Source organism: Anser cygnoides, chromosome 22 (assembly GCF_040182565.1).
Source record: "Anser cygnoides isolate HZ-2024a breed goose chromosome 22, Taihu_goose_T2T_genome, whole genome shotgun sequence".
Lineage (NCBI taxonomy): Eukaryota > Metazoa > Chordata > Aves > Anseriformes > Anatidae > Anser > Anser cygnoides.
In genome coordinates this window covers 7212122-7238264 of record NC_089894.1, presented here as the reverse complement: position 1 = coordinate 7238264, position 26143 = coordinate 7212122, and the positions used below count along the sequence as shown (strand labels likewise).

The 26143-nt window shown below is 48.7% G+C and overlaps 4 protein-coding genes across 8 annotated transcripts in view; 1 reads left to right on the top strand and 3 right to left on the bottom strand.

The window, feature by feature from the left end:
* Nucleotides 1-240: 240 nt before the first annotated feature.
* NT5C3B (5'-nucleotidase, cytosolic IIIB) lies at nt 241-6067 on the bottom strand. The gene is made up of 9 exons (XM_048053214.2): nt 5906-6067; nt 5685-5783; nt 5029-5098; nt 4735-4781; nt 4264-4349; nt 3526-3615; nt 2150-2312; nt 1054-1254; nt 241-796 (listed from the first exon to the last, which is right to left on the bottom strand). Exons 1-9 carry the CDS (start codon nt 5906-5908, stop codon nt 686-688), a joined length of 870 nt encoding a protein of 289 aa, XP_047909171.1. The 5' UTR covers nt 5909-6067; the 3' UTR covers nt 241-685.
* A 489-nt stretch (nt 6068-6556) lies between these two features.
* On the top strand, nt 6557-11360 carry KLHL10 (kelch like family member 10). Its single transcript, XM_013199795.3, has 5 exons — nt 6557-7372; nt 7920-8409; nt 8997-9614; nt 10237-10386; nt 10950-11360. Exons 1-5 carry the CDS (start codon nt 7185-7187, stop codon nt 11319-11321), a joined length of 1818 nt encoding a protein of 605 aa, XP_013055249.2. The 5' UTR covers nt 6557-7184; the 3' UTR covers nt 11322-11360.
* A 170-nt stretch (nt 11361-11530) lies between these two features.
* On the bottom strand, nt 11531-17625 carry KLHL11 (kelch like family member 11). Of its 4 annotated transcripts, XR_010826273.1 has the most exons (4): nt 17127-17625; nt 14664-17038; nt 13776-13806; nt 11531-11760 (listed from the first exon to the last, which is right to left on the bottom strand). XR_010826273.1 is itself a non-coding variant. In XM_013199796.3 (2 exons), exons 1-2 carry the CDS (start codon nt 17606-17608, stop codon nt 15442-15444), a joined length of 2079 nt encoding a protein of 692 aa, XP_013055250.2. In that variant the 5' UTR covers nt 17609-17625; the 3' UTR covers nt 11531-15441. The 4 variants fall into 4 exon arrangements, 1 of the variants encoding a protein (XP_013055250.2); XR_010826272.1 differs by having other exon boundaries at nt 13776-17038; XR_010826271.1 differs by having other exon boundaries at nt 11531-13806.
* A 928-nt stretch (nt 17626-18553) lies between these two features.
* ACLY (ATP citrate lyase) overlaps nt 18554-26143 on the bottom strand; it is a 29364-nt gene continuing 21774 nt past the window's right edge. For both annotated transcript variants that reach the window (XM_066981706.1, XM_066981707.1), the window contains 14 exons: nt 25554-25722; nt 24940-25044; nt 24490-24686; nt 24239-24320; nt 23725-23835; nt 23061-23188; nt 22781-22874; nt 22359-22513; nt 21471-21621; nt 20721-20864; nt 20385-20498; nt 19770-19852; nt 19570-19646; nt 18554-19373 (listed from right to left, as the gene is read on the bottom strand). In XM_066981706.1, the coding sequence (XP_066837807.1) occupies nt 19279-19373; nt 19570-19646; nt 19770-19852; nt 20385-20498; nt 20721-20864; nt 21471-21621; nt 22359-22513; nt 22781-22874; nt 23061-23188; nt 23725-23835; nt 24239-24320; nt 24490-24686; nt 24940-25044; nt 25554-25722 (1705 nt within the window). In that variant the 3' untranslated portion in view covers nt 18554-19278. The remainder of the gene's footprint in view (nt 19374-19569; nt 19647-19769; nt 19853-20384; nt 20499-20720; nt 20865-21470; nt 21622-22358; nt 22514-22780; nt 22875-23060; nt 23189-23724; nt 23836-24238; nt 24321-24489; nt 24687-24939; nt 25045-25553; nt 25723-26143) is intronic.

The window sequence follows — 26143 nt, the reverse complement described above, 5'->3', positions numbered from 1 at the left end:
CTTCCCTTCCCTTCCCTTCCCTTCCCTTCCCTTCCCTTCCCTTCCCTTCCCTTCCCTTCCCTTCCCTTCCCACCCCAAAGCCCTGGTGGGCAACGGGTCCTGCACTATGCAGGAGCAGAGGGAGCAGAGGCTAAGACACGCAGGGACCTGTGGATTTTCGGCAGCGGGAGCACTGCTTGGCAATGCCCAGAGGTGCCCGGAGCTCAGCCTGGGCACCTCAAAGCCACAGAAAACAGGACATCAGGAGAGAAATTTGTTTTCTTAGACAGGCGCGCAGTTAAAACCGAACAGCGTCAATCTAAAACGGGCCTGTCCTCAACCAACAGCAAACCACCTCCGTTTCTGCTCTCAGCCGCTGAAGCTGAGCGCAGGATGTCTCTCCCCTGAACACAAATGGTTTGTGTGGCCCCCAGAGCTGGGACGAAGTCTGAGAGGGAAGCAGCAGAGCCGAGGCACAGACGGGGCACAAGGAGCAGGCTCCTTGCTTCCCGCATCTCAGCCCTCCAGTTCCAGGAGGACAGCCGGTGAGGTTCGGGATGGACACGACACACAACAGCCGGGGCAGGGAGCCTGCCCCAGGCACCAGGATGGATTCAGGCAGGTACCAGAAAACCCAGCCCGGCTTTGCCCGTGGAAGGACGCCCGTTTGTTCCCCTGGCCGGGGCTGGGACGCTGGCTTCCCAGCTCATGTCTCCAGAAGGATGTAGCGGAGGATCCCGTTGACCACATCCAGCGTCTCGTCGCTCTCCAGAACGATGTCGTAGGCATCCAGGTACTTCCCCCTCTGCTCTTCCACCTGCAGTGCAGCCACCAGGGAAGGGAGAAGAGGAGAGGACCACAGAGAAAGAAGACTGTGAACAGCTGAGAACGAAGATGCTGCACCCGCAGCCCTTGCATTTCTTGGTGCTACAGAAAAGAGAGGTCAAAAACCACCCCAAGAAATGCCCAAAGTGCACCAGGAGCTCCACAGCTCCCTTGCACGCTCCGTGGGAGCCGACACAAATCCAGCATCCCTCACGCTCCGGCAGCAAGAGGGCTGCTTCTCACACCCACCTTGTCATTGAGAAAGCCGATCTTGAGGATGTTCTCCACGCTGGGAACCCCGTCTGCCATCGTCAGATCCCCCATGGAGTCCCCCAGCAGGATGATGCTCGTCCTGCCGCTCAGCTGCTGGAAATACTCCGTTCCCTGCAGGACGCTGTTGTTCTTGTTGTAGGTGTGGATGAGAGGTCCCTTGAAGCACTTGAGGACTCCCTGTGCAAACAGGACAGACACGCTGATCCCAAAGCAATCCCATCGCCGTGCTGCAGCTGCGGTCCCCCTGCTGGGAGGGGGATAAGGTGGGGATGCTCGCAGAATGACAGCTCTCATCTCTGAGACGTGCCCAAGGATGCACGAAACACAGGGAGGGAGTCCCCAAGGGCCCCATTTTGCAGGACGAGCCCATTCCATGTGGTGAGAACCCGAAGGATCCTGGAGATCTTGGACTGGGCTCTGTACTGCCCTGGTGCCGTTCAGGGGCTACAGAAGCCAAAATCAGAGGAGCCCCAGGGCAGAGCGTGGCCCTGGAAGGAGGCAGGGCTGTTCCGCTGTCCCAGGCTCCCCCTGAGGCCGCCTGCCCCAGCACACCACCCGTGGGAACAGAGGGCTTCATTGTGCACAGCGGGTCGTTTTCTAATGCGAACTGGGACTTTTCAGGCTTTCGAGCATCAACAAAGGCCTTCCAAGCTGCTTTAAAGGACATCTGGCTTTCAGATCAGGGAAGACCTCTGCGGTCCGTTAACTCCACGCTGACCACGCACTGAGCGTGCAGCGCCGGACCAGCATCCAGCCCGGAGCATACCCAACAGACACAGAGTTCACCTTCAGCCTCCAAAAGTGAGCTTGGAAGATGAGGAACCTACGAGATCCTGAGCACTGATGCTCAGCTGCTCCTGTGCTACCTGTGGTGGCAGCAGGTAGCAAGGCATCCCAAAGCTCTTACGGTGTTCCCATGGCCCCGAAAAGGGCCAGTCCTACCTAGAGGGATCCAACACTTCATAATGCTAATGGGCAGCTTTTACCCTAGCAGCATTTCTGTTCAATGTATCACAGCCCTCCGTTCCAGCCTCACAAACCTCCCCCCGGCAGGCTCGCTGCACGAACTCACGCTGTCATCGAAGTCCATGTAGTTGGACACCACGTTGACGTTGGAGTAGAAGACGTTGGCCTGCCGGATAATCTCTTCGAGGACGTCGCCGATGCCAGCAGAGAAGATGAATATGGGGACGTTGTGCTTGTACAGCTGATCAAACAATTCGTTGAATCCGTCCCTGGAAGAGAAGTGTCCATGACAGGGCATTACGTTACTCCCTCCCAGCAATGCTCTGCGCATCGTGGGCTGCGAACGCTCTCAGCTCCAAGGCTCATGTTTCTGCCTGGGACTCCCCAAAAAGAAAAGCCTGTGCCTGCTCTGCAAAAAACACACTGCTCTGGGGCCTTGTGGTGCCCGCTGTGCACGCCGAGGGTGCGCAGCAGAGCCAGCAGACCCCACGTCGACAAAACAACCCTGTGGGGAGGTACGGAGCAAGGTGCGGCACGTGAGCCATTCACTCAGCACCCCCTGAGAGCCCCCAGAGCCCCCTGAGAGCACCCAGAGCCCCCTGAGAGCACCCAGAGCCCCCTGAGAGCACCCAGAGCCCCCTGAGAGCACCCAGAGCCCCCTGAGAGCACCCAGCCCCTCACCTGGGGCCACCCAGCACAGCAAGCTCAGGCACGTGCCCACCAGCGCGGGTGCCACCAGCTCGCTCCGAAATCACCCGTTAGCGATGCGTGGCAGGTTGGACTGGTTGCGGGGACTACCAGACAAGCGTGCAGCAGCCTCGCAGTCTGCCAGCACGTGATTTCCACGCACAAAAGGAGCTTTGGCCCATGGAAACCCGGACACACGGTGCCACGTCCCCTCCGAGACCGGCAGCTCATTCAAAGCAGGGATCCCCTGCGCCACTTTCAGGAACATCACCGCCACGGCCGGCTTCAGCAAAAACTTTTAGTTCAATGTTTTAATGATCTGGGTGCAACCTGATGCTGAGTCAAGGGCCCGGATAAGGCTCAGCGGTTCCAGTGAGTGGGGAGAAAATCTCTTCTGGAAGAGGGGAGCTGCCCGCCCAGGCTCACGGAGCTTCCTCTGGGTGCTCCTTGCCAAGATGAAAGGAGATGGAAGAGGCTCTGGGCAGGAAGGAGCCAGTCCAGGAACCGGGCAGCCCGCAGCCTCGGGGAGCAAAGCTCAGGCTGCAGCTGGCGGTGCTGGCTTCTGGCTCGCTGTCACAAAGCTAAACCCCAGGAAGGAAGGGAGATTTGCATCTGCTGCGCTTCGGAGGAGGCGTGCAGATCAAAGCGGCAGCGAGCAGGTGAAGCGAGCCGTCAGAAATCAGTTCAGCTTCCCCCGGATTCTTCTCCGAAAACACGAGCAGCGACGTGGCCCTGGGAGAACTACGTGGAGGGGATGAAGGGCCCCAGGCAGCACACCGACCCCCCAGCCCGTACCTCAGCATCACGTCCGATTCCCTGACTATCTGGGCGATGTCACCCTTCTGGATCTTCTGCTGCGACAGCAGGTCGTGGGCCCTGGTCCACCTAGGGAAAGGCAGCAAGGTGAGTTTCCTGGGCAGCCAAACTCGAGGCAGTCAGAAAATTACTAGCTAGAAACTTCCCGGTATCGCTGCCAAGCCTATAGGAAGTTCAAGTCTTGCACACTGTAGTCCTCGGGGACAAGAAGGGGCCAGGAGGTGATAATCACCTATTTATCTACGGCTTTCTGCTCTGAAACAACAAACGTGGGTCTTGCTCATCTGCATCCTCTGCCCTCACGTCCCTTGCACTTTGTGATGCCCAAGGACGTGCTGTGAGACCCAGGGAACTGCCAGCACCAACATCAGGCACCAGCGTGCAGGGAAATCAGACCCGTGCCAGGGATCCAGCATCACCACTCCCGTGCCTGAAGGCAAGGACTACAAGGAAAGCGCCCCCCTCTCTCCAAGGTCTTGTAGCTTCTGCTTTTCATCCAGTGACTCGAATTATTTGCCAGCTGGGCGTGACAGGCACAATGAGGTGAGCGTGTGCCACGCACCCAAAAAATGTTAAAGGGGAACCTACAAACAAAGGGAACCATTTCTAGGGCTCAGCACGTTCCTCCGTGCCTGGCCTCGGCTCAGGAGTTTCCTTTTTCTCCTGTGTCCCCCAGTGCTCCCCAAGGGAACCAGCAGACCACGGGCACGCACTCACCACTCCACCATCAGGGGACGTTTCTCTTCCAGGGTCCGGTTGGGATCGATTTCTATGGGGTAGTAATAGTGCAGCAGATCCTTTAACTGGAACGTTGTACCCAAGTGAGAACACAGAGCGAACACTGAGTCTAAAGAGACCGTAATCAGCAAACGCAGCACTTCTAAATTCCCCCAAAGCAACACAACACACAACAAAAACAGCCCAAACCACTTCAATCGGAGCAAATTTGGGGATCTCTGAAGGAAGAGTTAATCCGCCGCTAGCTTGGCTGCGTCTCCTCTTGGCCCAAATACTCCAGGTACAGAGGAGTACACAGACACACTTCCTGCTCTTATCAGACCAAAAAAGCCCACAGCTGAGCATGCAAATTAAATTTCCCTTTTTTACTTTCCCCTCTGTTACCATTGGCCAATATAACCCCAAAATGATGGGCCATAGGGACGAAGAGCCCCGCAAAACAGCACCTACCTTCTTCTTGCCATCCTCACTAATAACACGACTGTTGTCGAGGATATCTGCAAAGATAAAATTCCATTTTTGTAGCCCAGAAACAGAAAGGCTCAAAGTTTTAGGATGCAAGTATGAGAAGGAAAAGGAGCATCTGGCAGTCTCGTCTGCAAAGCTGGAGCAGAAAGACCAGGAGATGGTTTCTGGGCTGCCTGGAGGTGAGGGCTGTGACCGCAGCACCTGCTGCGGATACAGACACAGAAACCCCCCCCAGAATTAGGGGCAGGAAAAGCCGACGGCAAGGCTTCAACTCACTGTGCGACGTGGGGCAGCGCCTGCCGTTGCACCCGAACCTGCTCAGCGTCATGTCGAAGTCAGAGATGACCTGGAGGGCGAGAGAAGACCAAAAGCTGTAGGGGACCCAGCTCGTTCTGCCCTTGCGGTGCCTGGCCAAGGATGCTGCCGGCTGCAAGGATGCAAATCCGGCGTCGGCACATGAGAGCACAGAGCTGCAGCAGAGCACGGGAGAAGCTCGTGGATGGGAACTTGAGCGTCCCTGCCAGCTCGAAGCAGATGTCCCCCCCCAGCTGAGCCAGGCAGCACCCCTCCCGCACCCCAGGCACTCTTATCAGCACCAAAAGGCTTAATCCTCCCCGCTGACTGCCGTGGGTGGGTGGGGGGGGGAGGTTTGGGGATTGGCTAATATTTATAGCTTGCATAACAGGGAAGCAAAGGGCCCGGCCAGGGGCAGCCTGCAAACACAGCGTGCCCCCCCCGCAGCTTGTCTGGGGCTTTTCCTTCCGCACCAGCAAACAGCAAACCGCGCGGCTGGTGCTGCGTGCGTGTGGGTGCTGGGGGCAGACGGGCCTGGGGGGGCTGCAGAATTGGGGAGGGGGGAGATGAAAGCAAGCACCGAGCACGCCGGAGACGCATGGCCCGCCGCCAGCAGCCGCGACGCCGGGGCCCAGTACCTGCAGCTTGCTGCTCCCCTGCTCCTTGATGGACCGGATTACCCCCAGCACGCGCTCCGGCCGCAGGATGCGGACCGTGGGCTTCTCCAGCTCAGGCACCTGCAGGCAGAGAGCCCCCCCCCCGGTCAGTGACACCCCGGGGGCTGCGTGCCCCCAGCCCTGCTCTCCCAGCTCCCCGGCCCCTGCGGACCCCGCTCCGCACCCCCCGGCCCCGCGCTCACCATCCCGCCCCGCTCCGCACCGCCGGGGCCGGCCCGGGGCCGCGCAGCCGCGGGGAGGAGCCGGGCCGGGAGGCGGGACCGGGGCCGGGGGGGCCCGGGGGTGTTTGGGGGTATTCGGGGGTGTTTGGGGGTATTCGGGGGTATCCGGGGCTGGCCGGGGTCTCCCGTCCCCTCCGGGTGCAGCGGAGCCCCCGCCGCTCGCTGCTGCGTTTCCTTTGCGAGACGCTGCAGAGCCGGGAAGGCAAAAGAGAAAGAGAAAGGTGAAAAGTAAATAAATAAAAATACGTGGCAAGGGGCTGATAGCAGCTACATCCACCCCGGCGTTGCCACAGAACCGTCTAACTTAAAAAAAAAAGAAAAAGAAAAAAAGAAAAAGAAAAAAAAAGAAAAAAGAAAAAGAAAAAGGAGAGAAAGAAAGGAGGGAAAGAAAGGAGGAAAGAAAGGAGGGAAAGAAAGGAGGGAAAAAAAGGAGGGAAAGAAAGGAGGGAAAGAAAGGAGGGAAAGAAAGGAGGGAAAAAAAGGAGGGAAAAAAGGAGGGAAAAAAGGAGGGAAAAAAAAAAAGGAGGGAAGAAAAAAGGAGGGAAGAAAGGAGGGAAGAAACAAACCACCAGCAGCAGTATGAAGAAGTCCAAACATTTTTATTATTTTTATTTTTTAATTTATTTTGTTTGTTTATGCCGATCCTAGAGGTGCTCCCTCAGCACCCATCTCACCTACAGCCGCGACAAAGCCCAGGGGGAAGGCGGCCGTGAGGAGTCGGGAGGGGGCCCCAGGTGTACCCCGCTCTCCTCTCCCTGGGCCTGACCCCCCCAAAAAAACCTTCCTCTCCTCCAAACAAGCGGTGCAAGGCTCGTGGCTTCACCACCCACACGAGCAAGCCTGTGCCTTGGCTTCCTCCATCGTGTTGGGGCACTTCTAAGCATTTGGTGCCTGTCGTCGGGGGGCTTCGTATGGGGGCTAAACGATACAAGCAAGCTGCACGGGAGGCATGGGGCTGTGTTTGCCCCGAGCAGCCACCAGCGAGGTGTGGGTACAAGGCCCAGCCTTGTCTAGGCTGAGGTTTGGGGGAGTGAAGAGCAGGACCCCCGTGCCCGCGGGGCTTGAGCCCCCCCCAGCCCCATGGGCAGCGGCTCCCGGGTCCTCCCCGCCTCTGTGAGCTCACTACGGGGCAGGTTCCAGAACCACCAGACAAGGCAGCGTTTGGGACAAAATGTAGGAGGGCAAGGAGAAAGCCCTGTAGCACCTCAGAGAAGCTCCTTCCGCTGACCCAGGCTCCGACATGGACGACACCTCGGCTCCCACCAGCTCTTCGGCCTCACAAATGGAGAGGAAGATGAGCGCGATGGCTTGCGAAGTCTTCAACGAGCTTCGCCTGGAAGGGAAACTCTGTGATGTGATCATTAACGTGAATGGTTTTGAGTTCAATGCTCACAAGAACATCCTCTGTAGCTGCAGTCATTATTTTAGGTCAGTACTAGAAATGAGTTTACAGCGGGAATGGGGACAACCAGTATTTCCTAGGCTGTGTCCTATGCTCTTCCCATACCTCTGGTGCCTACGTTGGCACTAAGCCTCTCGGCCAGCAGATATAGATAGTCCCGATAGCAGCCTGGTCACCAGAACGAATCCGCACCCTGGCATTTTGCAGCCACTCTGGCAGCGGTGTCTGACGAACGTAGGGCTGGCAGCGTGGCCAGCCTGGCCCCCGGCACAAGTCTTTCTTGCCCCACACACCGTTAGCCTCTGGTTCTCTTGCTGGAGCAAGGTGGCCATGGGCTCTGTTGCTCTCTGTCCACAGCCTGAGGCTGCGGCTCCTGTTTAAAATCATCCAACAAGCTGGTAAAACACGGATTAATAAACCACAGGGCCTCCCAGCACGACTGCTGCTAGTGCCCCAAACCAGTGCCCAGGGAGGAAGGCATATGGGAAAACAGGGTCGGGGGTTAACACAGAAAAAGCCTTTTTTCCCCCCAACATTGCTTTTTAATTTATTTTTTTTTATTATTTTTTTCAGGGCTTTGTTTACCAGTGGCTGGAACAACAAAGAGAAGATAGTATACAAAATCCCCGGCATTTCACCTGAAATGATGAATCTCATTATCGAGTACGCCTACACCAGGACAGTACCAGTCACCACCGAAAACGTTCAAAATTTGCTGTGCGCAGCGGACCAGTTCAACATCATGGGCATCGTCAGACTGTGCTGCGAGTTCCTAAAATCTCAGCTGTGCTTGGAGAATTGCATCGGCATCTGCCGACTCACAAACTGTTACCACTGTCCCAACCTGCAACAAACAGCCTACACGTTCATCCTCCATAACTTCGAGGAGCTGATCAACGTGTCCGCGGAGTTTCTAGACCTCTCCGTTGACGAGCTAAAGGGCATCATCGAGAAAGACGAACTCAACGTGAAACAAGAAGACGTGGTGTTCGAGGCCATCCTGAAGTGGATCGCTCACGACCCTCAGAACAGGAAGCAGTACATCTCCGTCTTGCTGAGCAAGGTCAGTGCTGCGGCGGCGGCACCTATCCTGCCTACCTGCACGGCTCTGGAGACGTTGGCTCGCTTCTCTTTCCTCGTCAGAGCAGAGGAAACAGCAGCCTCCCAGCGCTGCTTGGGGAAAAGCGAGCGTTGCATGCTGTTACGTGCTGTGCCAAGGTTGGGGAGTCCCTTTTAAGTGCACATTTCCTCACGTTAAGAGCTTGAGTTTAATCATTGCTCACATCCAGGAAGGGCTGAAGATTACACGGGCTGACATTATGTCCAGGTACACAAAGCTTATGAGTGTTTGTAGACAAGCTACACTATGCAAACAGCAGCAGGAGCTGCAGCAGCTTCAGTCTGCGGGCAGGAGAGTGCCATGGCAGAGTTGTGGCAGGCTCCCCCAAAATGGGATCATTTACCCTCGAGTACCCTTTTCTGGACAAGCTAAAAACTACACGTTTAATTCTCCGGTTCTGTGATAAGCTTTAGACAACACTCTAGCCTGAAATCAAAGCCATCCAGCATTGGACCCATCTGGGAAGGACACCAAAATATTAAACATCGATACTTTAACATCAACACTCTCACCTCCTTTTGCGTTTTCAGGTTCGACTGGCGTTGATGCAGGCAGACCACTTCATGAAGAAAGTTAAAATGCACGATTACGTGAAGGACAACGAGGACTGCAAACCCATCATCATCAGCGCACTGACAGCGATGTACGACCTCAGCACGAACGGCCCCTCGGCTTCTGACTTCATCAACCCCCTCACCCGGCCTCGCCTGCCCTACGCCATCCTCTTTGCCATCGGGGGCTGGAGCGGGGGGAGCCCGACCAACGCCATCGAGACCTACGATGCCCGCGCGGACAAGTGGGTGAACGTCACGTGCCAGGAGGAGAGCCCCCGTGCCTACCACGGCTCCGCTTTTCTGAAAGGCTTTGTCTACGTTATCGGAGGATTCGACAGCGTGGATTATTTTAACAGCGTCAAGCGGTTCGACCCGCTGAGGAAAACGTGGCACCAGGTCGCACCCATGCACTCGCGGCGCTGCTACGTCAGCGTCACCGTGCTCAACGACTGCATCTACGCCATGGGAGGGTTTGACGGGTACACGCGCCTCAGCACAGCCGAGCGGTACGAGCCCGAGACCAACCAGTGGACGCTGATCGCTCCCATGCAAGAGCAGAGAAGCGACGCTGGTGCAACCACGCTGTACGATAAGGTAAAAGGTCTGGGAGATTTGTCACAGCGGTTAAGGTTGAAGTACGGTGAGCAGGACAAGGCGTCAAACAGATATCACTGTGCAGCATTACACGGCGAGGATGAGCTTTGTTCTTCTATAGAGCGTGGTGAGGTGGAGAGCTTCCTGGAGCTCAGCCTCGTGCTGAGCTGCGTACTGGATAAACAGAGCTACCACCCACAGTTCATCCTCTAGATAGAAAAGAGGAGCTGTGGGAGCTAGACACAAAACAATCGCTCCCTTTAACATGATGAGTCATTTAAAATAGAGGGGAAAAAGTTCATGTAAACCTTACTCATTAAATCCTGGAGCTGCAGATACAAAGCTAAGAGGCGAAACTGGCTGCTGCCGGACAATACTTGTGGTCGCAGGTCAAATACCGTGCCTGGATGCTTCACACAGCTCAGGAAAAAAATGGATCAAAATCCTGCTGCTTTGAATAACTCCCTGCACTGTTACTACCTCCAACCCAGGACAAAAAGACTATTATCTTTAAAAAAAAAAAAAAAAATTAACAAAAAAACACAGCCAGGCCATTTTCTTCTCAGCATGTTCTCCCACCAATACAAGCACCCTGCTCACCTTTTTTTCCTCCTGTAAACAGGTGTATATATGCGGCGGGTTCAACGGGAATGAATGCTTATCCACAGCTGAAGTGTACGACGCCACAACAAATCAATGGACCTTTATATCCCCCATGAGAAGCAGAAGAAGTGGAGTAGGTGTGATTGCATATGGAAGACAAGTGTATGCGGTAAGGTAGAAGTGGTACCCCTGCGACAACAGCACCCGGCACTTGTGGTACTTTTTTTGTTGTTTAATGGGCTGAAACTCTGCTAATGTGCACCTCCTAGCTAGAAGCAAGTGGCCAGCTTGAAAATCAAAGTGAGATTTGGGGAAGAAAGTTGAGGGCAAGGATGGTTAAAATACCCCTGAAAATACTGTCAGCTGCAGGCTTTTCATTATGAAAAAATACGTTCACAATCTTTAAACAGTTGTAGCAAAGAAATTATTTTCTGCTGTTGATAAAATCTTTTAGCAGCTCAGTACTTCTGCTTGGTCCTGCTTATCTTACACAGAACTTAAATGCAGCGTGTGGCTAAGTATAAGAATCTGACAGACACACAAAATAGTTTTGGAAGCTCTGGAAGGAAGAAGGGAGCAGTCTGCGTTGTGTTTTGAGATCACGTGCTCTCAGCAATGCTCAAACTCAAGAAAGCAGAACAAGTTAAAAGTCTTACACATCCACAACACGATTCAGCTGCCTTAGCAAAAGAGGAAAGGCCTATTTCAGCTCTGTACCTTCGACACTTGCAGGTAGGAGGATTTGATGGAGTGAACCGTCTTCGGAGCGTGGAAGCCTACAGCCCCATTGCCAACACATGGCGCACAGTCCCCACCATGTTCAACCCTCGCAGCAACTTTGGCATCGAAGTGGTGGACGATCTTTTGTTTGTGGTTGGCGGCTTTAACGGTTTTTCTACTACTTTCAATGTTGAGTGTTACGACGAAAAAGCTGACGACTGGTACGATGCTCACGACATGGGCATATACCGCAGTGCTTTGAGCTGCTGCGTGGTGCCAGGGCTGTCGAACGTTGGGGAGTACGCCGCCAGACGCGACTACAGCGTGGAGTCACTGCAAACGGAAGTCAAGCACACTTCTTCGACAAGTACCCTGCCTGTATAAACGGCTCCCCTTAGCTAATAAAGTCTTCTAAGCAGCAAATGAATGTATTTGCTTATTCTAAAAGTAAGCAAAATTGATACAGACCAAAAGAATTGATTAGTAATTAGAACTTTCACTCTATGGCACCAAAAAAAGTACGATTTAGACCTATTGGCTACAGCCTGTATAACAGCTTAAAACCAGTAAGAGGCACAAGGCACGACAGAACGCTAGAGAAATAAAAGGTTTATTTTCATTAATTCACTTATTACAATAAACTTTAGTACAGTGTATTTAATGTAAAGAACATTACAGTAGGAGAGTTTCAAACAGCCTATACACACACACTACTTTACCTTACTGGAAGTAAGTACAGGACTGCTGCTTGCCCAAGCAACTTGCTGAAGTCTACATTAACATTGAGGAGAGTACAGCTGCCGTGATCCACAGTGACATGGACCTATAAGGAGTATCTGACTATTAATGGTCTTCGAACATCTAGTTAGTTCCACACTTAACATTCGTATTAGTAATAGGATTAGATCCTCAGGAGCACCTGTTTTATAAGACTTCCACTTAAGACTGTCAAATCAGAAATATGGTTTGCTTTCTAACATAATGTGGACACAGCTGAAAATAAATCTAAGCCATAAAATATTTACTTTTTTAAAGCCACCGAATGTTACAACATAGTATTGCAATGTTGTGTTAAAAATAACCTCAGAAGTTGCTATTCTCGGTGACCCAAGTTGTTAATAGCGATCAATCTAGGATCGTTATTCATTATGCATGCTAAAAAGTTGGCATGTTTTCTTTATTTCTGGAGTGGTATCCAACTGTGTGTGAGAGGAAGTCTTACTGAAAATATATACAAACCTTACTAACAGAATATTCATGTCCTTATAAAATATTATGTACATTTATGGCACCTAGAACTGACTACGGTGACCACCTAGTGCTAGGCAGGATGCGTCCTACCTCACTAATACCTTGAGCAGAAAGACAGGACATGAAACATGCATTTTGTGGCACACATTCATTACAGCTATAGAGGTGTGATTGTCGTAAGGAGGAGGGAAAACTCTGATCCTTTGATGTTCCTTTACATTTAGAGGGCCAGAAGTCAGCCTTATAATACTTCCTGAATCACACTAGGATCTTACTCACATTTAACTAGCCAGTATAAACACAGTGGAAGAATTCCCAGCCTGTTGCTTATAGGATCATTTTTTTATAAATACCCAGCAAGCTACAGCAGTCAAGGGCCCCAAGGAATTTGTTACGTTTCACAGGTTAGTGAGCTAAATTACAGCCAAATTCAGTTCTTCTGAACACCTACAGGTGGGACAATGGATGGTTAGACTTGTCGGTTAAAAAACTGCAAAGCAATTGGTCCACTTAAAGTCAAGGCTTAAAAAAAAAAAAAACACCAAACAACTAACTACTCAAAAATTCCACTGAATTGGCCTAGCAAAAGCTAGAGCAAACTGGTGCTGTTCACAGTGTCCATCACTCTCCATGCAAACAGAACACAGAAAGAGGGAGTGCATCACATACAAAATCATGGCTGGCATCCACACGTTAAACAGATATTAAGCTATTTTGACACTGTCTTTAAGTGGAATGTCTTTAGTAAACTAGACAGACTGTATGTCAGAAGTTCTCACGGTACGTGCAAATATCAAATTTGCTTAGAAAAAGAGAGACTGCAAGAAGTTTGTTCTTGCTTCTAACTTTGTTGCATGCTGCCATATATCAGGCTATTCAGCTGAAATAACAACCTCAGGATTTCCCCCCCAAATTGTCCCAGATTTGCCGACAGACTACATAAGGGCTTTGACAGAGCTGTGGTGGTCTGCCATGCTACCATCCTTTGCTCATCAAATCCTTATAGCCAAGTCGGTGGGATGGAAGAGGTAAACTCTTCTCGGTTGCTTCTGTGCAAAGTCTGGCAATGCATCTTAAATTCAGCCCCCACTTAGGTTACATCAATGGGGTTTGTACAAAAGCTGTGAGGCATTTGCACATATTCTACTCACAAACCCTGCGGTAGGGACAGTAATTCTGAAAACTGTTCCAGATAAACCCACACGAGTTCATGGGCCAAACTCCACTGATTAACCCCTTCTGTAAGGGCCTACATGAGCTGATTTGGCAACAGTCACTTCCGAACATCAGCCTTAAGCCCGAACAAACTTAAACATTTCCTCTCTTGCACTAAGCCAGCACTGTACAATTTAATCTGCCCTTGCATAATAATCCAACAGGCAAATAAAATACAGGATGGTTACCACTGATAAGTAATTTGAGACTGAACTGTTGGATTTTCAATATAACTTTTACAAGGCTGGGTTATTCTCTTATTACAAAAAGACCAGTTATTGATAACAAAGTGATGAGTGAACTGCAAAGTGGAGCATTAAGGAAAGTACACATCAGAGAAACCTTTACATATTATGTGGTTGAAAGACTTACCCAGTGTTTCAGATATGATCTAGGTTGCCTGCTGAATTGGAAAATGAGAAGTATCAGTTCAGAAAGCTAAACAGTTTAAAAAAAAAAAACACAACAAAAACAAACAAACAAAAACTGTTTAGAAGACCTTTTGCAATGAAGTTGCCCACATCAAAACCACCAGCAAATTATCATATGAACCAAAGACAGTAAACGCCTTCTTCATCAATGTTTGTCTACGTAAGTTTTGGAACAACCTGGTTACTCCTCCCATTCCCTTCCCTAAGGTCCTGAGTTTGGTCACATGTGAAAACCTGGAACATTCAAATGAAGGGAAGGATGGGGAAGAAAAGGAGGTAGGTAATGAAAACTGGCAATGAAAACTGTCCTGGAGCTTTTCAGATCAGGGAGGAGGAGTGTTCAGTGGAAGCAATAACCAAGAGGCATCGATACTGCAAAGGAACTATTCCACCTTCTGTTCCTCAGGGGTATAGCAGTTAAACATACCAGAACCAAGCAGGGCCCTGATATATGCAAAACTACCTAAAAACTCCCAAAGGTACCTTTAATCAGGTTAAACCTTACAACCACAGTACACGCGTAAATTATTTCCAGACTGAAAACTCCAGATGCATCTAAAAATCTTCATGTCATCAGTAACTGAGAGCCGACGATGTCCCTCCAAGAGGAACACCAGGTGCTGATTCGTTAAGCAGCACAGCTACCCTAAGTTTCTAGGGAAAATACACTGAAGGCAAAGGTATTGATTGTCAAAGACAGGCTGGAAACAGGCTTGTGGGGGTTATTCCGCTTTTTCACTTGAATTAAACGCGTGCAATAATAGAGAAAGGATCGACAAGTAGCTCAGGTTTCAATCTATTCCTGGGGAATAATGTCATTCTTACTAACCCACACTGATGTGGCTAGACTGCATCGCTGGTTTCCACTCCTTACATCAGGCTGACTGTTGACCCAAGTTTCTAACGAAGCCGTCAAAGACGAACTCAGAGCATCTCCAGACATACCTGGAAAAGATCCACTGCCTCAAATTCTCCGTTTTAGCAAGTGTCTGATGTTCTACTGATCAACCATTACAAACGCTGCTGCCTCTCTACAATGTACAGTTACAAAATATTTAATAGACATAGAAACATCCTGAAGTAATTCTTCATAAAGAAAGATTGTGCTTTCATTTTCATACGTACGTGTAACTATTGCACTCGCCTCCAACTTTGGAAAGCCAAGTGCACTAACACTAATTATACGTGAAGTTTAGTCACTTAGGAGAGTCAAAGGAATGTCAATATATTAAGTGCAAATAAAACAGGTGCTTTCAGCACACACAAATGTAACCGCTAAATTAACATAGAGATCTTTGATTTTCAAAACAGAACCATTAGAGACTAACTCAACAGAAATCCTTGAAAACAAAGATCTATTTCGTGACCTATTAGAGGAAAGTAGGTTTTTCCTTGGCACTGTTAAGTAATATTGTTGGATTCTGATAGTTTCTCAATTCCCATTCATCCTCAATTTCTGAGCTTCTTAATTTTCAATAAGAGATGTTATTTTTATGCATCAAACCCAAGCAACATCCTGATATCTTATAAAGACATATCAAGCCTAGGAAAAAGGGTTTAGCCCAGTATTTCCTAAACTAGATTCATCAGGAGTGATATTCCGGATACTAGCACTCAATCTGTGAGCGTGGCATTCTTCGTAAACTTAGAGAGTGTCGGTGTATTTCCTGCATCTGTCTTTCCTGCATCTGTCTTATTCTATCTTTCTGCCACATCAAATTTTGTGGCATAGGATATCTTTGTGTGCCCTGCAAGCACCTGAAGGGGATTCTCACATGGCAGGCTGTTGCTCTACAGCGAGGCTGAGGCATGGGAGGCAAGAGCATCCAGCGCTTCCTCTCAGCACAGTAACGATAGGCCTCTTTCCTGTATTGCTTGTCAATATCATCGCTGTTCTTCCACCCCCCAATGATGAAAACATCATCTTTATAATAACAAATAGCTGCCCCTTCAATGCTCAGAACCTCTGGGGGTAAACTTTCAAGTATTTCGTCTGAGGCCCTGCCACAGATCTTTATCTTGGCTTCCTCATTATCTATAGGATAACTCTTAGGGCAGCAGGATGCTGTATGGTAAAAGTTTGTGTTTGCAACTGACATCTGAAAAGAGCAATAGTTATCAATGAGTGGCAGAGACTCTACATCTTGCCACTGCCTCGTTTCAGCATCGTATCTGATAATAACTGCCCTCAATCCATCTTCACTATCACTGTCAACTGGGGTACGAGCAGCAAGATAAACAAATCTGTCTTCTACAGAAACAGCTTTGACATCACGAAGAATCTTTGGTGCTGACTCCAGGTTATGCCATTTGTCTTGCTCGGGATTATAAATGGCTACATCTTTAAAGCCAGGACTGAAATTGCCATGTCCCCCAATACTGTACAAGTTTCCTTTAACTTCGGTAAGGCCAAAAGAATGCTTTCTGGTTATTAGGTTTGAGACTTGTTCCCAAATATTTCTATTTGGATTGTACCTTTCTACAGTCTTGGCAAATCCCGGTTCCATGGAGCCAGCCACATAAACATAAGATTCTGTCACAGCAACAGCATGCCCATCAAGATGGTTATGTATGTGCGGTAAGTTTACCCACCTATCCTCATCGATGAAATACCCCACACACTCACTCAAGTAATCTCCTCCCTCCGATACACCACCAATCACCATAATGACATCCATGTTTTGTCCAAAACGCGGCAACAACGCTACCGGACAAGCAGAATGTTGCAGATTACCAGACTGCAAGTTCTCAGACCTCAAGGCGTGACTTTCCACAGCTTCTGACACTAACTTCACACAGGCTTCGTTGCTGGATACCAGCCTTTCAGATTTGACGTGGCGAGTAAGGTAAGTGGGTTTAATCTGAGACAACCTCAGCAGTTTAAAAAGTTCTTCAAAGTACCTTTCTCTTTCTTCGGGATTTTTCTGAACCCACTTCAAAACTGTCTCGAAGAGGACTTCTTCAGAGTCCACTGTGATCTCTGAGTCTGAGAGCCAGTCTCTGACAAGGTGAAAGGGCAGAGTGTAGAACTCCTCATCTTGGATAACTCTGTGGAAGTTTCTCCTGATCATATCCTGAGCTTTGAGGGCCAGCTGATTCAAGGAATACATATGGGCCAAGCTGTGAACTGCGACGCAGTTGGACAGATTGAGTTTCTTCTTCAAAAACTCTCCGCAGAACTCTTTTAACCGGGTCAGCAGAAACCTGTGGAACAAACAAACGGGGGTAATGCCGCGGCCCAGCGGGCAGGCTGCGGGCAGCCCCCCGAGCAGGAGCAGAGGCTCGCCCTCACCTGTCGGCCATCTCCAGCACCTCGTGGACGTTGCCAGGGCTGACGCGGATGGTGCCGGTGTACATGAAGCCGATGACGGCCTCCACCGTGTCGGGGTCGGGGCCGCCCTCCGAGCTCCATTTCTGCAGCTCCACGCGGCCCGAGCGCGACTCGGCGAAGCCCCCCGAGAGCAGCGGCGTGAAGTACTCGGTGGCGGCGGCCAGGACGGAGCGGTGCGCCCGGTACTCGCGGCAAACCCCGGGCCGCCCGCCGCAGAAAGCCAAAGTGATGTCGCAGTAGAGGCCGTGGCGACGCTGCTCGTTCTGCCGCCACGCCAGGTCAGCGCAGTGCGCCGGGCACCCGAACTCCTCCGCTTCCACCTCCCCGTCCACCCCGCCGCCTCGCGGGCCCCCGCCATCCTCCTCCTCCGCCGCCGCCGCCGGTGAACTGGGGCCGGGCTGCGGCTGAGGGGATGCCGCGGCCGCCGCCATCTTGTCCGCCATAGCGGGGCTGCGGCCACCGCGCCTGCGCCGCCTCGGCCGGGCGAGCGCTGCCCCCTGGCGGGGAGACGCCGCCGCCGCCCGAGCTAAAATGGCGGCCACGGAACCCTGAGGGGAGGGGGGGGGTGCCTGAGGCGAGCCCCCCGCGCTACCCGGGGAGGCGTTTGGGCACCGGGGGCCTCCCCGCCCGCACCCCCACCGGCCGCTTTGAACAATGAGGGCTGGGGACAGGCAGGAGCCGCTCTCCCCTCGGGGTATCGCCGGCCGGCAAACGGGAAAAGCGGGTCGAGAGGGAGCCGCCGGGGCTGCCCCGTGGCGTTCCTTCGGCTTGGGCTCTCGCCCTGTGTCCCCTGCCAGATGCCTCGTGATAGAGTACAAAGGGAGCTCGCTAGGCGTGGTGCGAGTTTAAGGGGATTATTTAAAGGGATGAGATTGCTCTGCCAAATGGTACAGGGATGCTACACCTGAAATACAGGCATGGTTTTTGTCAAAGCCTTGAGCTATCCTTTTGATTGTTTTTCTCCTTAACGTCATTCTCTCAGGCAAGCCTGCAGGGAAGGGACTTCATGTGAGAAATTCACTAACTCTGACTGAGGTATGCATTTTTTTGTTCGATAATTAGAATAAAGCGAGGTGCAGCTGACAATTCCCTCTTTACTATGCATCATGATACAGTCCCATAACTATGGTATAATGCTATCCACTTATACACTTATTTTTCCTGCTCTTTCTTTTCTAATTTGCAAGGTTTCAGCCCTTAACCTACACTACAGGGTAAGTCACAGGTGGTTTTTTTTTAAACTCTTCTAGAACACACACCATCAGAGGAGTAATTGCTCTGAGGTTTGGCATGTGGTTATACAAGTATTTCCAAGCTCGTCACAGAGCCAGTTAGAGTTTACAACCAACCTTTAAAAGGGAGAAGGGGAAAAAAGAATCCAGATAAGCTAGTAGTGTATCATTTATTTGTTTGGTTACAATACACAGACAAGTAGGATGCTAAAGTTATTACTGAGATTATTTTTGCATCTGCAGATAACGTGGGAGACTGACATTCCATATACCAGCAATCTAGTAGTAAATGAGAAGTTGTTTGCATAAATACAGACACCGGAATACATGGAGTTTCACAGTTTTAACAGCAGTATGTTACAGCTTTACATTTTAAATTACTACACCAGAGTTTGAGTAGCATTGGTTATACATCAGCAGTGGTCCCACTACTCCGGCTATGATGATTAGACTGTGAAGATGAACACAGTAAACAAAATGAAAAAAAAACAACAACAAAAAAAACACAACACCCAAACCATAGCTTATGGGAATGATGGGTACTTTCCCGTCTGTCAGGGTAAGTTCAAAATGACTGCGTCTATGAGAAAAACTCCCCCCCGAAACCCTTAAAATCTTTCCTGGAAACAAAATAAAACAAGAGTAGTAAAAAATAAAAGTGTGAGAGACAGTATTAAATACAGCAGGTAACATGGAATATCGTAAGTTTTGGTTTTTGAGTAGGTTTCTATTCTTATAAAACAGTTGCTTCGCACAGTTTAACTAGGCAGCTCAATGTCTATGTATCAATGGCCTTTACGCATCAAAGTCCCATTTGTGGCTGTCCTCTGTGCAGGCTTCCAGCTTCTTGAAGTGACATTCTGAGGCAGTACTACTGGTTATCACATAGTCATGTGCTCTGGTAAAACGTAGGATATGTCGTCCCACGGGTGACGGTACAGGCCTTGCTTCAAGCGCTTCTGATCTAGATAGTGTCCTAAAAGGAAAACAACTTCTATGTTACAAAATTTCTGAGCCTCCTTCTAGTCATACTTTGTCTTAAAACAACTTTGATTTCTGGATTCGTACAACTTGGGTTTTAGACTGAGACCCCAGAGGTTCACGTTTGTGTTAGATCATGGTGACAGTGCATCTCCCCATGGAATGAAGGGGCAGGAACACAGCAAACTTACCAATGAATCCCATACTCCTGCCTAGTACAAAGATGCCATTAAGAGCTCCTATATCAATATATTCGTCTGCTTCTTCCCTGCAAAAGAAAATAAATCAATGTCTTTTTTGAAACCCTGGTCCCACATGGGCTGGCAGTATGGCTTCTATCATTTTTTATCAAACCATAACCCAAGAGAAAAACAGCCCAATACGTACTTACCGTGTGAAAGAGCCACAATTCCTGAGTACATCAACAAAGGCAACTCCAATAAAGCCGTCTACGTTCAGGATAAGATTTGGTTTCTAAAGGACATAAACACACACACCCCAAATAAAGATGTTAACAATGGCAAGTGATGTTCATCTGGTAATTTTCATCCTCAAGGGTAACTTGAAGGTTACCCGTAATTGTGGACACATACCTAGTGATACAAGAGGCTGTCCAGCAACCTGAGCAAGAGCCATGCTTAACACAAATGATGGAAGGACAGCCCCAGACAACAGGGCAGTGTTTTACTGAAACTGCAGAGTTTATCTACTACCACCCATCATGCATACTAGCTCTGCCTCCAGCTTAAAGAATGTAGCAGTTCCAGACATACTGTGGACAACTCAGATAATGGGTTTCAGCCTGTTCAGCGTTTTCCTGGTGTCCAACAAACATCTTCAGCCTTACCAAAGTGCACTTGTACTTGGCCCAAAGTCTCCCATAGAAGAATAAAAACCCAGCAACAATGTACTGTGCTTTGCAATTAAAATATAGCATTAACCACTGGTCATTTCTCCCCCAGTACGAAAAAGCGCTTGAGACAAAATAAATACTAGCACATGTCACCTTGGAAGTTGTAATTTTTTCTACTTCAAGTGCATAGTCCAACAGTGGGGTGGCAGGGAAATGCTGTTTCACATAGTCTTTGAGAATCTGAACTCTCATGTCTGGGTTATTTATCTGCAAGTTAAGAACATATTACAGTCACTGATGTTGCATCTTACACAGGTACTTGTCCTAAGCTTGACTATTTATGTTTTCATGGTTTACAAGTCCTGAGAACCAAAAGCTGCCTCTGAAAGTTGCTAGTTTTCTTCCCTTCAATTCCCCTCCACACTTGAGAAAAACAAAACCAGAACAAAAACAAGCCTCTAATTTGTACTAATAATGCATTTTTCTTACTGATTTGACTCTGTGTCCAATGCCCATGATCAGTTTCCCTTCTTTCTTCATCTTGTTCACAAACTCCATAGGGATAATCCCACTGTCAAAAGCTTTGCTGAACATTTTAGCTGCAGCATCCAGTGCTCCACCAAACCTGTCACCCTGGGTGTGAAACACAAAGGGGATTACAGCAAAGGACTCACAGTTAAGGCACAAAACAAGCACAGGATTATCTTCCCCATCCTGTGTCTATTGATGCAATCATGAAAGTAAAGTTAGGCAGGCACTCAGGACTAAACATCTGCTTTATAACTCAGTAATATTAACCGTCAATGCATAGCCACGTCATCTCCACGACAGACTAGGGTAGGGGTGAATGTAATCTAAAGCCCATTTTATTCAGATTATTACTTGTCCCTGTATGGTTGCCTAGTCTCCTCCAAAACTGACGGTTTTAGTTTTGACAGCAATTAAGCTTCTACAGAATATTCGTAGACACAAACATGAGATACTAAAATAGTCTTGCTTACTAGAAAAAAATTTTTAAAGGACTAGATTTTAAACCTACAGCACAGAAGTTGAACTGTCTCTTCCAGTAGCTTTTCACTTTAATCAAGGTTTTAGTGTGGAATTCAACAGAAATTCAAAGTATGAGCGAACAGACACAAGCTAGACCACGGCTCTGTAGCTGTTCCAAATTCTAGCTTACTAGTATTAAAACCTGGACTGAGTAACGCATGGCAAATCTTCCAGATATTAGGTACTTACAATAGTGAGAAGGCCTGAAGTGAGACTTGAGACGAGATCTTTTCCAGCTCTTGCACAGACAATAGTGTTGTGGGCTCCAGATACAGCAGGCCCGTGATCTGCCGTTACCATCAAACACATCTCAATGAACTGGCAGGCGTACTTTGGTAGCCTGAGCAAGAGAGAGACCGAGGTCATTTATTGTAAAGAAAACACGAGACACTTGGTTTTAGAGTGGGCAGTAAGTTGTGTTTTAGGTGCCTGCATGAAAGTAGTAGAACAGAGAGGGAGCTGTAAGGTCACAGTGCCATCAGTGCACCCTACTATCTTTGCCTTTTCAGAGATCAGTAGATTTTATTCAGTTTCCACTTAGCTATTTAGCTTAGAACTGAGGGTCAGTTTGGTAGGCTGAGCCTGCACACACGCAACTGGCTGATCAGTAGGTTCTGAGAGTCCCCTCAAGGAGGGCCCTGAGCAACGCTGGGTTGCAGTTCTGTTGAGTTAGGCATTTCAGCTAGTGCCAGGAGTGCCTCTAATGACACCAGCAAGAACTTCTGTCATTCAGAACGTTCCCTGTAGGCTGGCTACTGAACATTTGCAGACTCCCCAGCTCTCTCCAGGGCTGAAATGGCAACTATAATGAGCAAGCAGTCAAAGAATGTGAAACAGGACTAAAACGGAGAAGTCTCCTCGGTGCACCACAAAACTGGTGGAAAATTTCACCCCAAAACTGAAACACAGTGTATGAAGATGCTGATTGTGGCCTCTGAGGAGAGGCTAGAGATAGCACTTCCAACGAATCTACACTCACAAAGGAATCCTGTCTTACTTTTGTGCCTAACAGTCTACTAATAAATGAGCAAAACTTCAAGCTAAAGAGTCTGGGGACTTTCACAAAAGCTGCCTCACCTCTTCTGAAACCAGAGCAGGCCCAGAACCCCTCCAATCCCCATCTCTTCTTTGAAGACCTCAGTGATTGGCATCCCAGCATAAATCAGTTCCTGACCTCTCTCATCACAGATACTCGTCATAAAGGAAGCCGGCTTGCGGATCAGACCCAGTTCCTGAAATCACAACATAAAGATGGGATTTTAAGTAATCCCCTTTAGAAGCAAGAGGCAGCAGGAGACCAAAAACAAAGCCTTAAACTTGCCCTCAAGGCAGCTTCTAGAGCTTAGAACCAGCATAGCCAGTGAGCTCACTGATAACACTACAAAGCCTGAGATATAACCCAAACACCACACCGTTATCATCTTAAGCATCCGGAATCATAGCAAACGTCCTGTCTGGCATCTGTGGAACCAAGAATCAGGTAAAGGGGCATAGCTCACCCTTGCCCAGGAATAATCCATTGGAACAGTTGGAGGAGGCACTTCCTCAGCTGGCTCGATCACTCTTTTGGCTACAAGATCCTGATAGACAGACCTAGGGAGAGAATCCATTTATTAAATCCTTTTGAGAGACAAGTGAGGTGGTCTTAGTCTAGACCTTAAAAACCCAGAATGAACCGAGGCAGCTTTCCTTAAGCAGAAATACATCCCCATACCAGTTAGGAGTCAGTACCCTAACTGGTTTTGTCCCTGCACAAGGTGCCCTGTTAGTGTGACTTACTGAATGACCTCTCCCAGCTCATCAAAACTCCGGGGAACAAACACACCAGCTTCCTTCAAAGCTTGATTCTTTGCAACAGCAGTTTCAGAAGCCTGGTTAGCACAAGCTCCTGCATGGCCAAACTGTACCTACAAACAAAAGAAGCGATAGCAGTAAGGAATACAAGTTGTTTACGTGCAGAGAGTAAAACAGAGTACAGAACTGCACAGGGAACTGGTCACGGGAATACCAAAGATTGTACAATCTGCCTTTTTATTTGGGCTAACAGAACTCTTGGCTGCAACTGCAGTCAAAACAGCAATACACAGAGAATTTTCTGCTCTGGAATCACTGCAGGCTCTTCCATCAAGTTCTGCTTCTCTAACTTTACTCCACTTTCCAAAGCTGCTTAACGTGTATCTTTCTCCTTCCTACTCCAGAAGCTGGCTACTATTAAAATCTGTTGCATTACCTAGGATCTGTGGGCTCCCTTTACATGTAAGTGGAATCCTCTGGAAACCTCCAGTGGCAAGCTACAGAAGCACAGTAAGTTTTTATCACAGATGCTTAATAACTTCTGCACATGAAGTTGTTCCAGTTTAGGTGCAGTGGGAGAAGCTGCCCTTTTTCCCTCTGCCACAGATATTCATCTATCTTATGCATTTGCCACCACTTTTGTGCATACCTCTGAAGAGAACATGGTGGCACAGGTACCAATACACCAGCACACCACTGGCTTGGTGATACGGCCTTCTTTAACACCCCTGCAGATCTTGTATTCTTCTGTGCCTCCAATCTGTGAAGAGAAAAAGAGATGAGTTGGTTCAAAACAAACAAACAACTTCGCACTTTCATAGAAACCAGCTCTGAGATGCGCATAAAAACTTTTTGTCTTTTTTCGTTGAGTAATGGATTCAGTCTGAGAAGAAATTCTCTTCTTTAAAATGGGGAAGACTATATTTGTTTTGGAAACTTTCAATTCCTTCTCATTAAAGGAGCACAAAATAAAAATTCAGATATTTTAGAACAGTACATTGGCGTATCTCAAGTATATTAAGTATATAATATATATTATATATAATATTAAGTAGCTGCCACTTAATTGTGGTGGTTATTTAGTATTTTAGCTGCTAGGTCAGATGCTCCCGGAATTGAGCAGTTGGGTCTTTCTCAGATAGGAGTGAGATGGTCTCACTCACCTCTCCAAGCACCACAATCATTTTCACTCCTGGGGTATCCTGATAGCGTAAGACATGATCCATAAAAGTTGAACCAGGATACCTGGGTAGAACACAGGAAGAACGACAGAAGTTGAGTTTGATTCATAAGCTTTTCTTTCAGACAAGTGAACAGCCAGCCTGCCCTTCACTCCCACACGACTAACGATTCAGGAATTTTCTTCTGCTGACTGACTTAAAAAATGGTTTGTCTGTTGAAGATGGACTCCTACCTGTCTCCTCCAATGGCCACCCCTTCGTAGACCCCATCAGTGGTTCGGGAAATTATGTTGTTGAGCTCATTAGACATTCCTCCGGACCTTGAAACATAAGCCACGCTGCCAGGACGATACAGTTTTGATGCTAAAATATTATCCAGCATGCCTCCCGTGTTGCCTATTTTGAAGCAACCTGGTTTGATCCCACCAACCTACAAGAAAATTAGAGAAAGATGTAAAGCCCTGTAAAACAGGCATGAGACTTGGGAATATTTGGGTAAAACAACCTTCTGTCAGTATTTATAAAACAAAGGAAGACAAATGTGACCTTATAATGGTCAGCTAACGTGCACTTTAGATGACTACAGACAAGATGTATTGTAGGACATACTTTATCCTTCAGAGAAAGCTGATCTGAAGATTAAGACAGATGAACAAGGGGAGTAAAAGGTCATCGGTACTTACAGTTGCAGGCCCAATGATAGTGACTCCTTTTTTATCTGCTGCCTTGATCAGTTTGCGTGTCAGTGCCTCTGGAATGCCCTCAGCAATAATGGCAATTGTGCGGATCTGCACCAAGATAAAGAGAGCCATTAGTGCCCCAGCGTTGCCATCCTAACCAACTCTGCAGGACGCAGGAGTGAGGCAGCTGCTCACAGGGCATGAGCATGCTGCTCCCTGCCTGGCCACTAAGCAGTTATTAGACAGAAAAGCCCAGTGCATAGATCCACAATCTACTATAGTCTTCTCCGCAGTCCCAATGAGCTGCTGAGATAATTTTTCTCTGCCTCGCAGATTAGGGAGCAGCACTGTATTTTAACCAACCCAAAGCAATCATTGTTAACAAACACAGAGGTGCCAAGTTCCTCTTATAAAATGCAAGTCCAGCATCAGACTTTGCTATACAACTCCAGCATCCTCCTTAAAGTCTACAAGGAGTTAGGATTGAGGTATTTATCCGACTAAGACTATTTCCTAATACCATCATAGCTTAATAAACACCAGTACCCTGCACCAGAAGCACTGGTTTTTACAAGATCTTCCTTTTTTCTTGAGCTTCTTCTAGATCCCTCACTCACCTGTGGATAATTCATCGTTTCAACAGTGCTGTCATAAGCAGAGCGCAGGGATGCGAAGTTGATGAGAACATCCACCTCTGGGTGCTTCCTCATGGCATCAGACATGTTCTTGTAGACTGGGATGAGGATTTCTTTGTGGCCCCAATAGAACTTCTGCCTGTGGTCACCACTACAAAGGAGAAGATGAAGATGGCCTGACTTTTAAGGTTACTGCAAAGACAGAGGGATACAATGCATGCAGATAGAGGAGTTTGCAAACCCCAATTCTCAGACACCAAGACTGACTGTGAGACACTCACTAGCAAGTGAGCGTACATGGGGAGGGACCATACTAACAGCAGAAGGTTCTTCAGAGTATAGAACAGAGCAGCATATGGAAGGAGACGGGCTAATGGGGACAGAGGCATCCAGCAAGATGAATAAGCTCTCCCACAGTGAAGTTACCAGAGCCTCAATTCTACTCCAAGCTGGAAGACAGAATGAGGCACAGAAAGAGTAATGAATGAGATGCATGCAAAGCTGCGTTACTGGACTGGAACAAATACTGCACTGGGGGGGAAACCAGTACCTGTGGCGAACAGCCAGAGTAA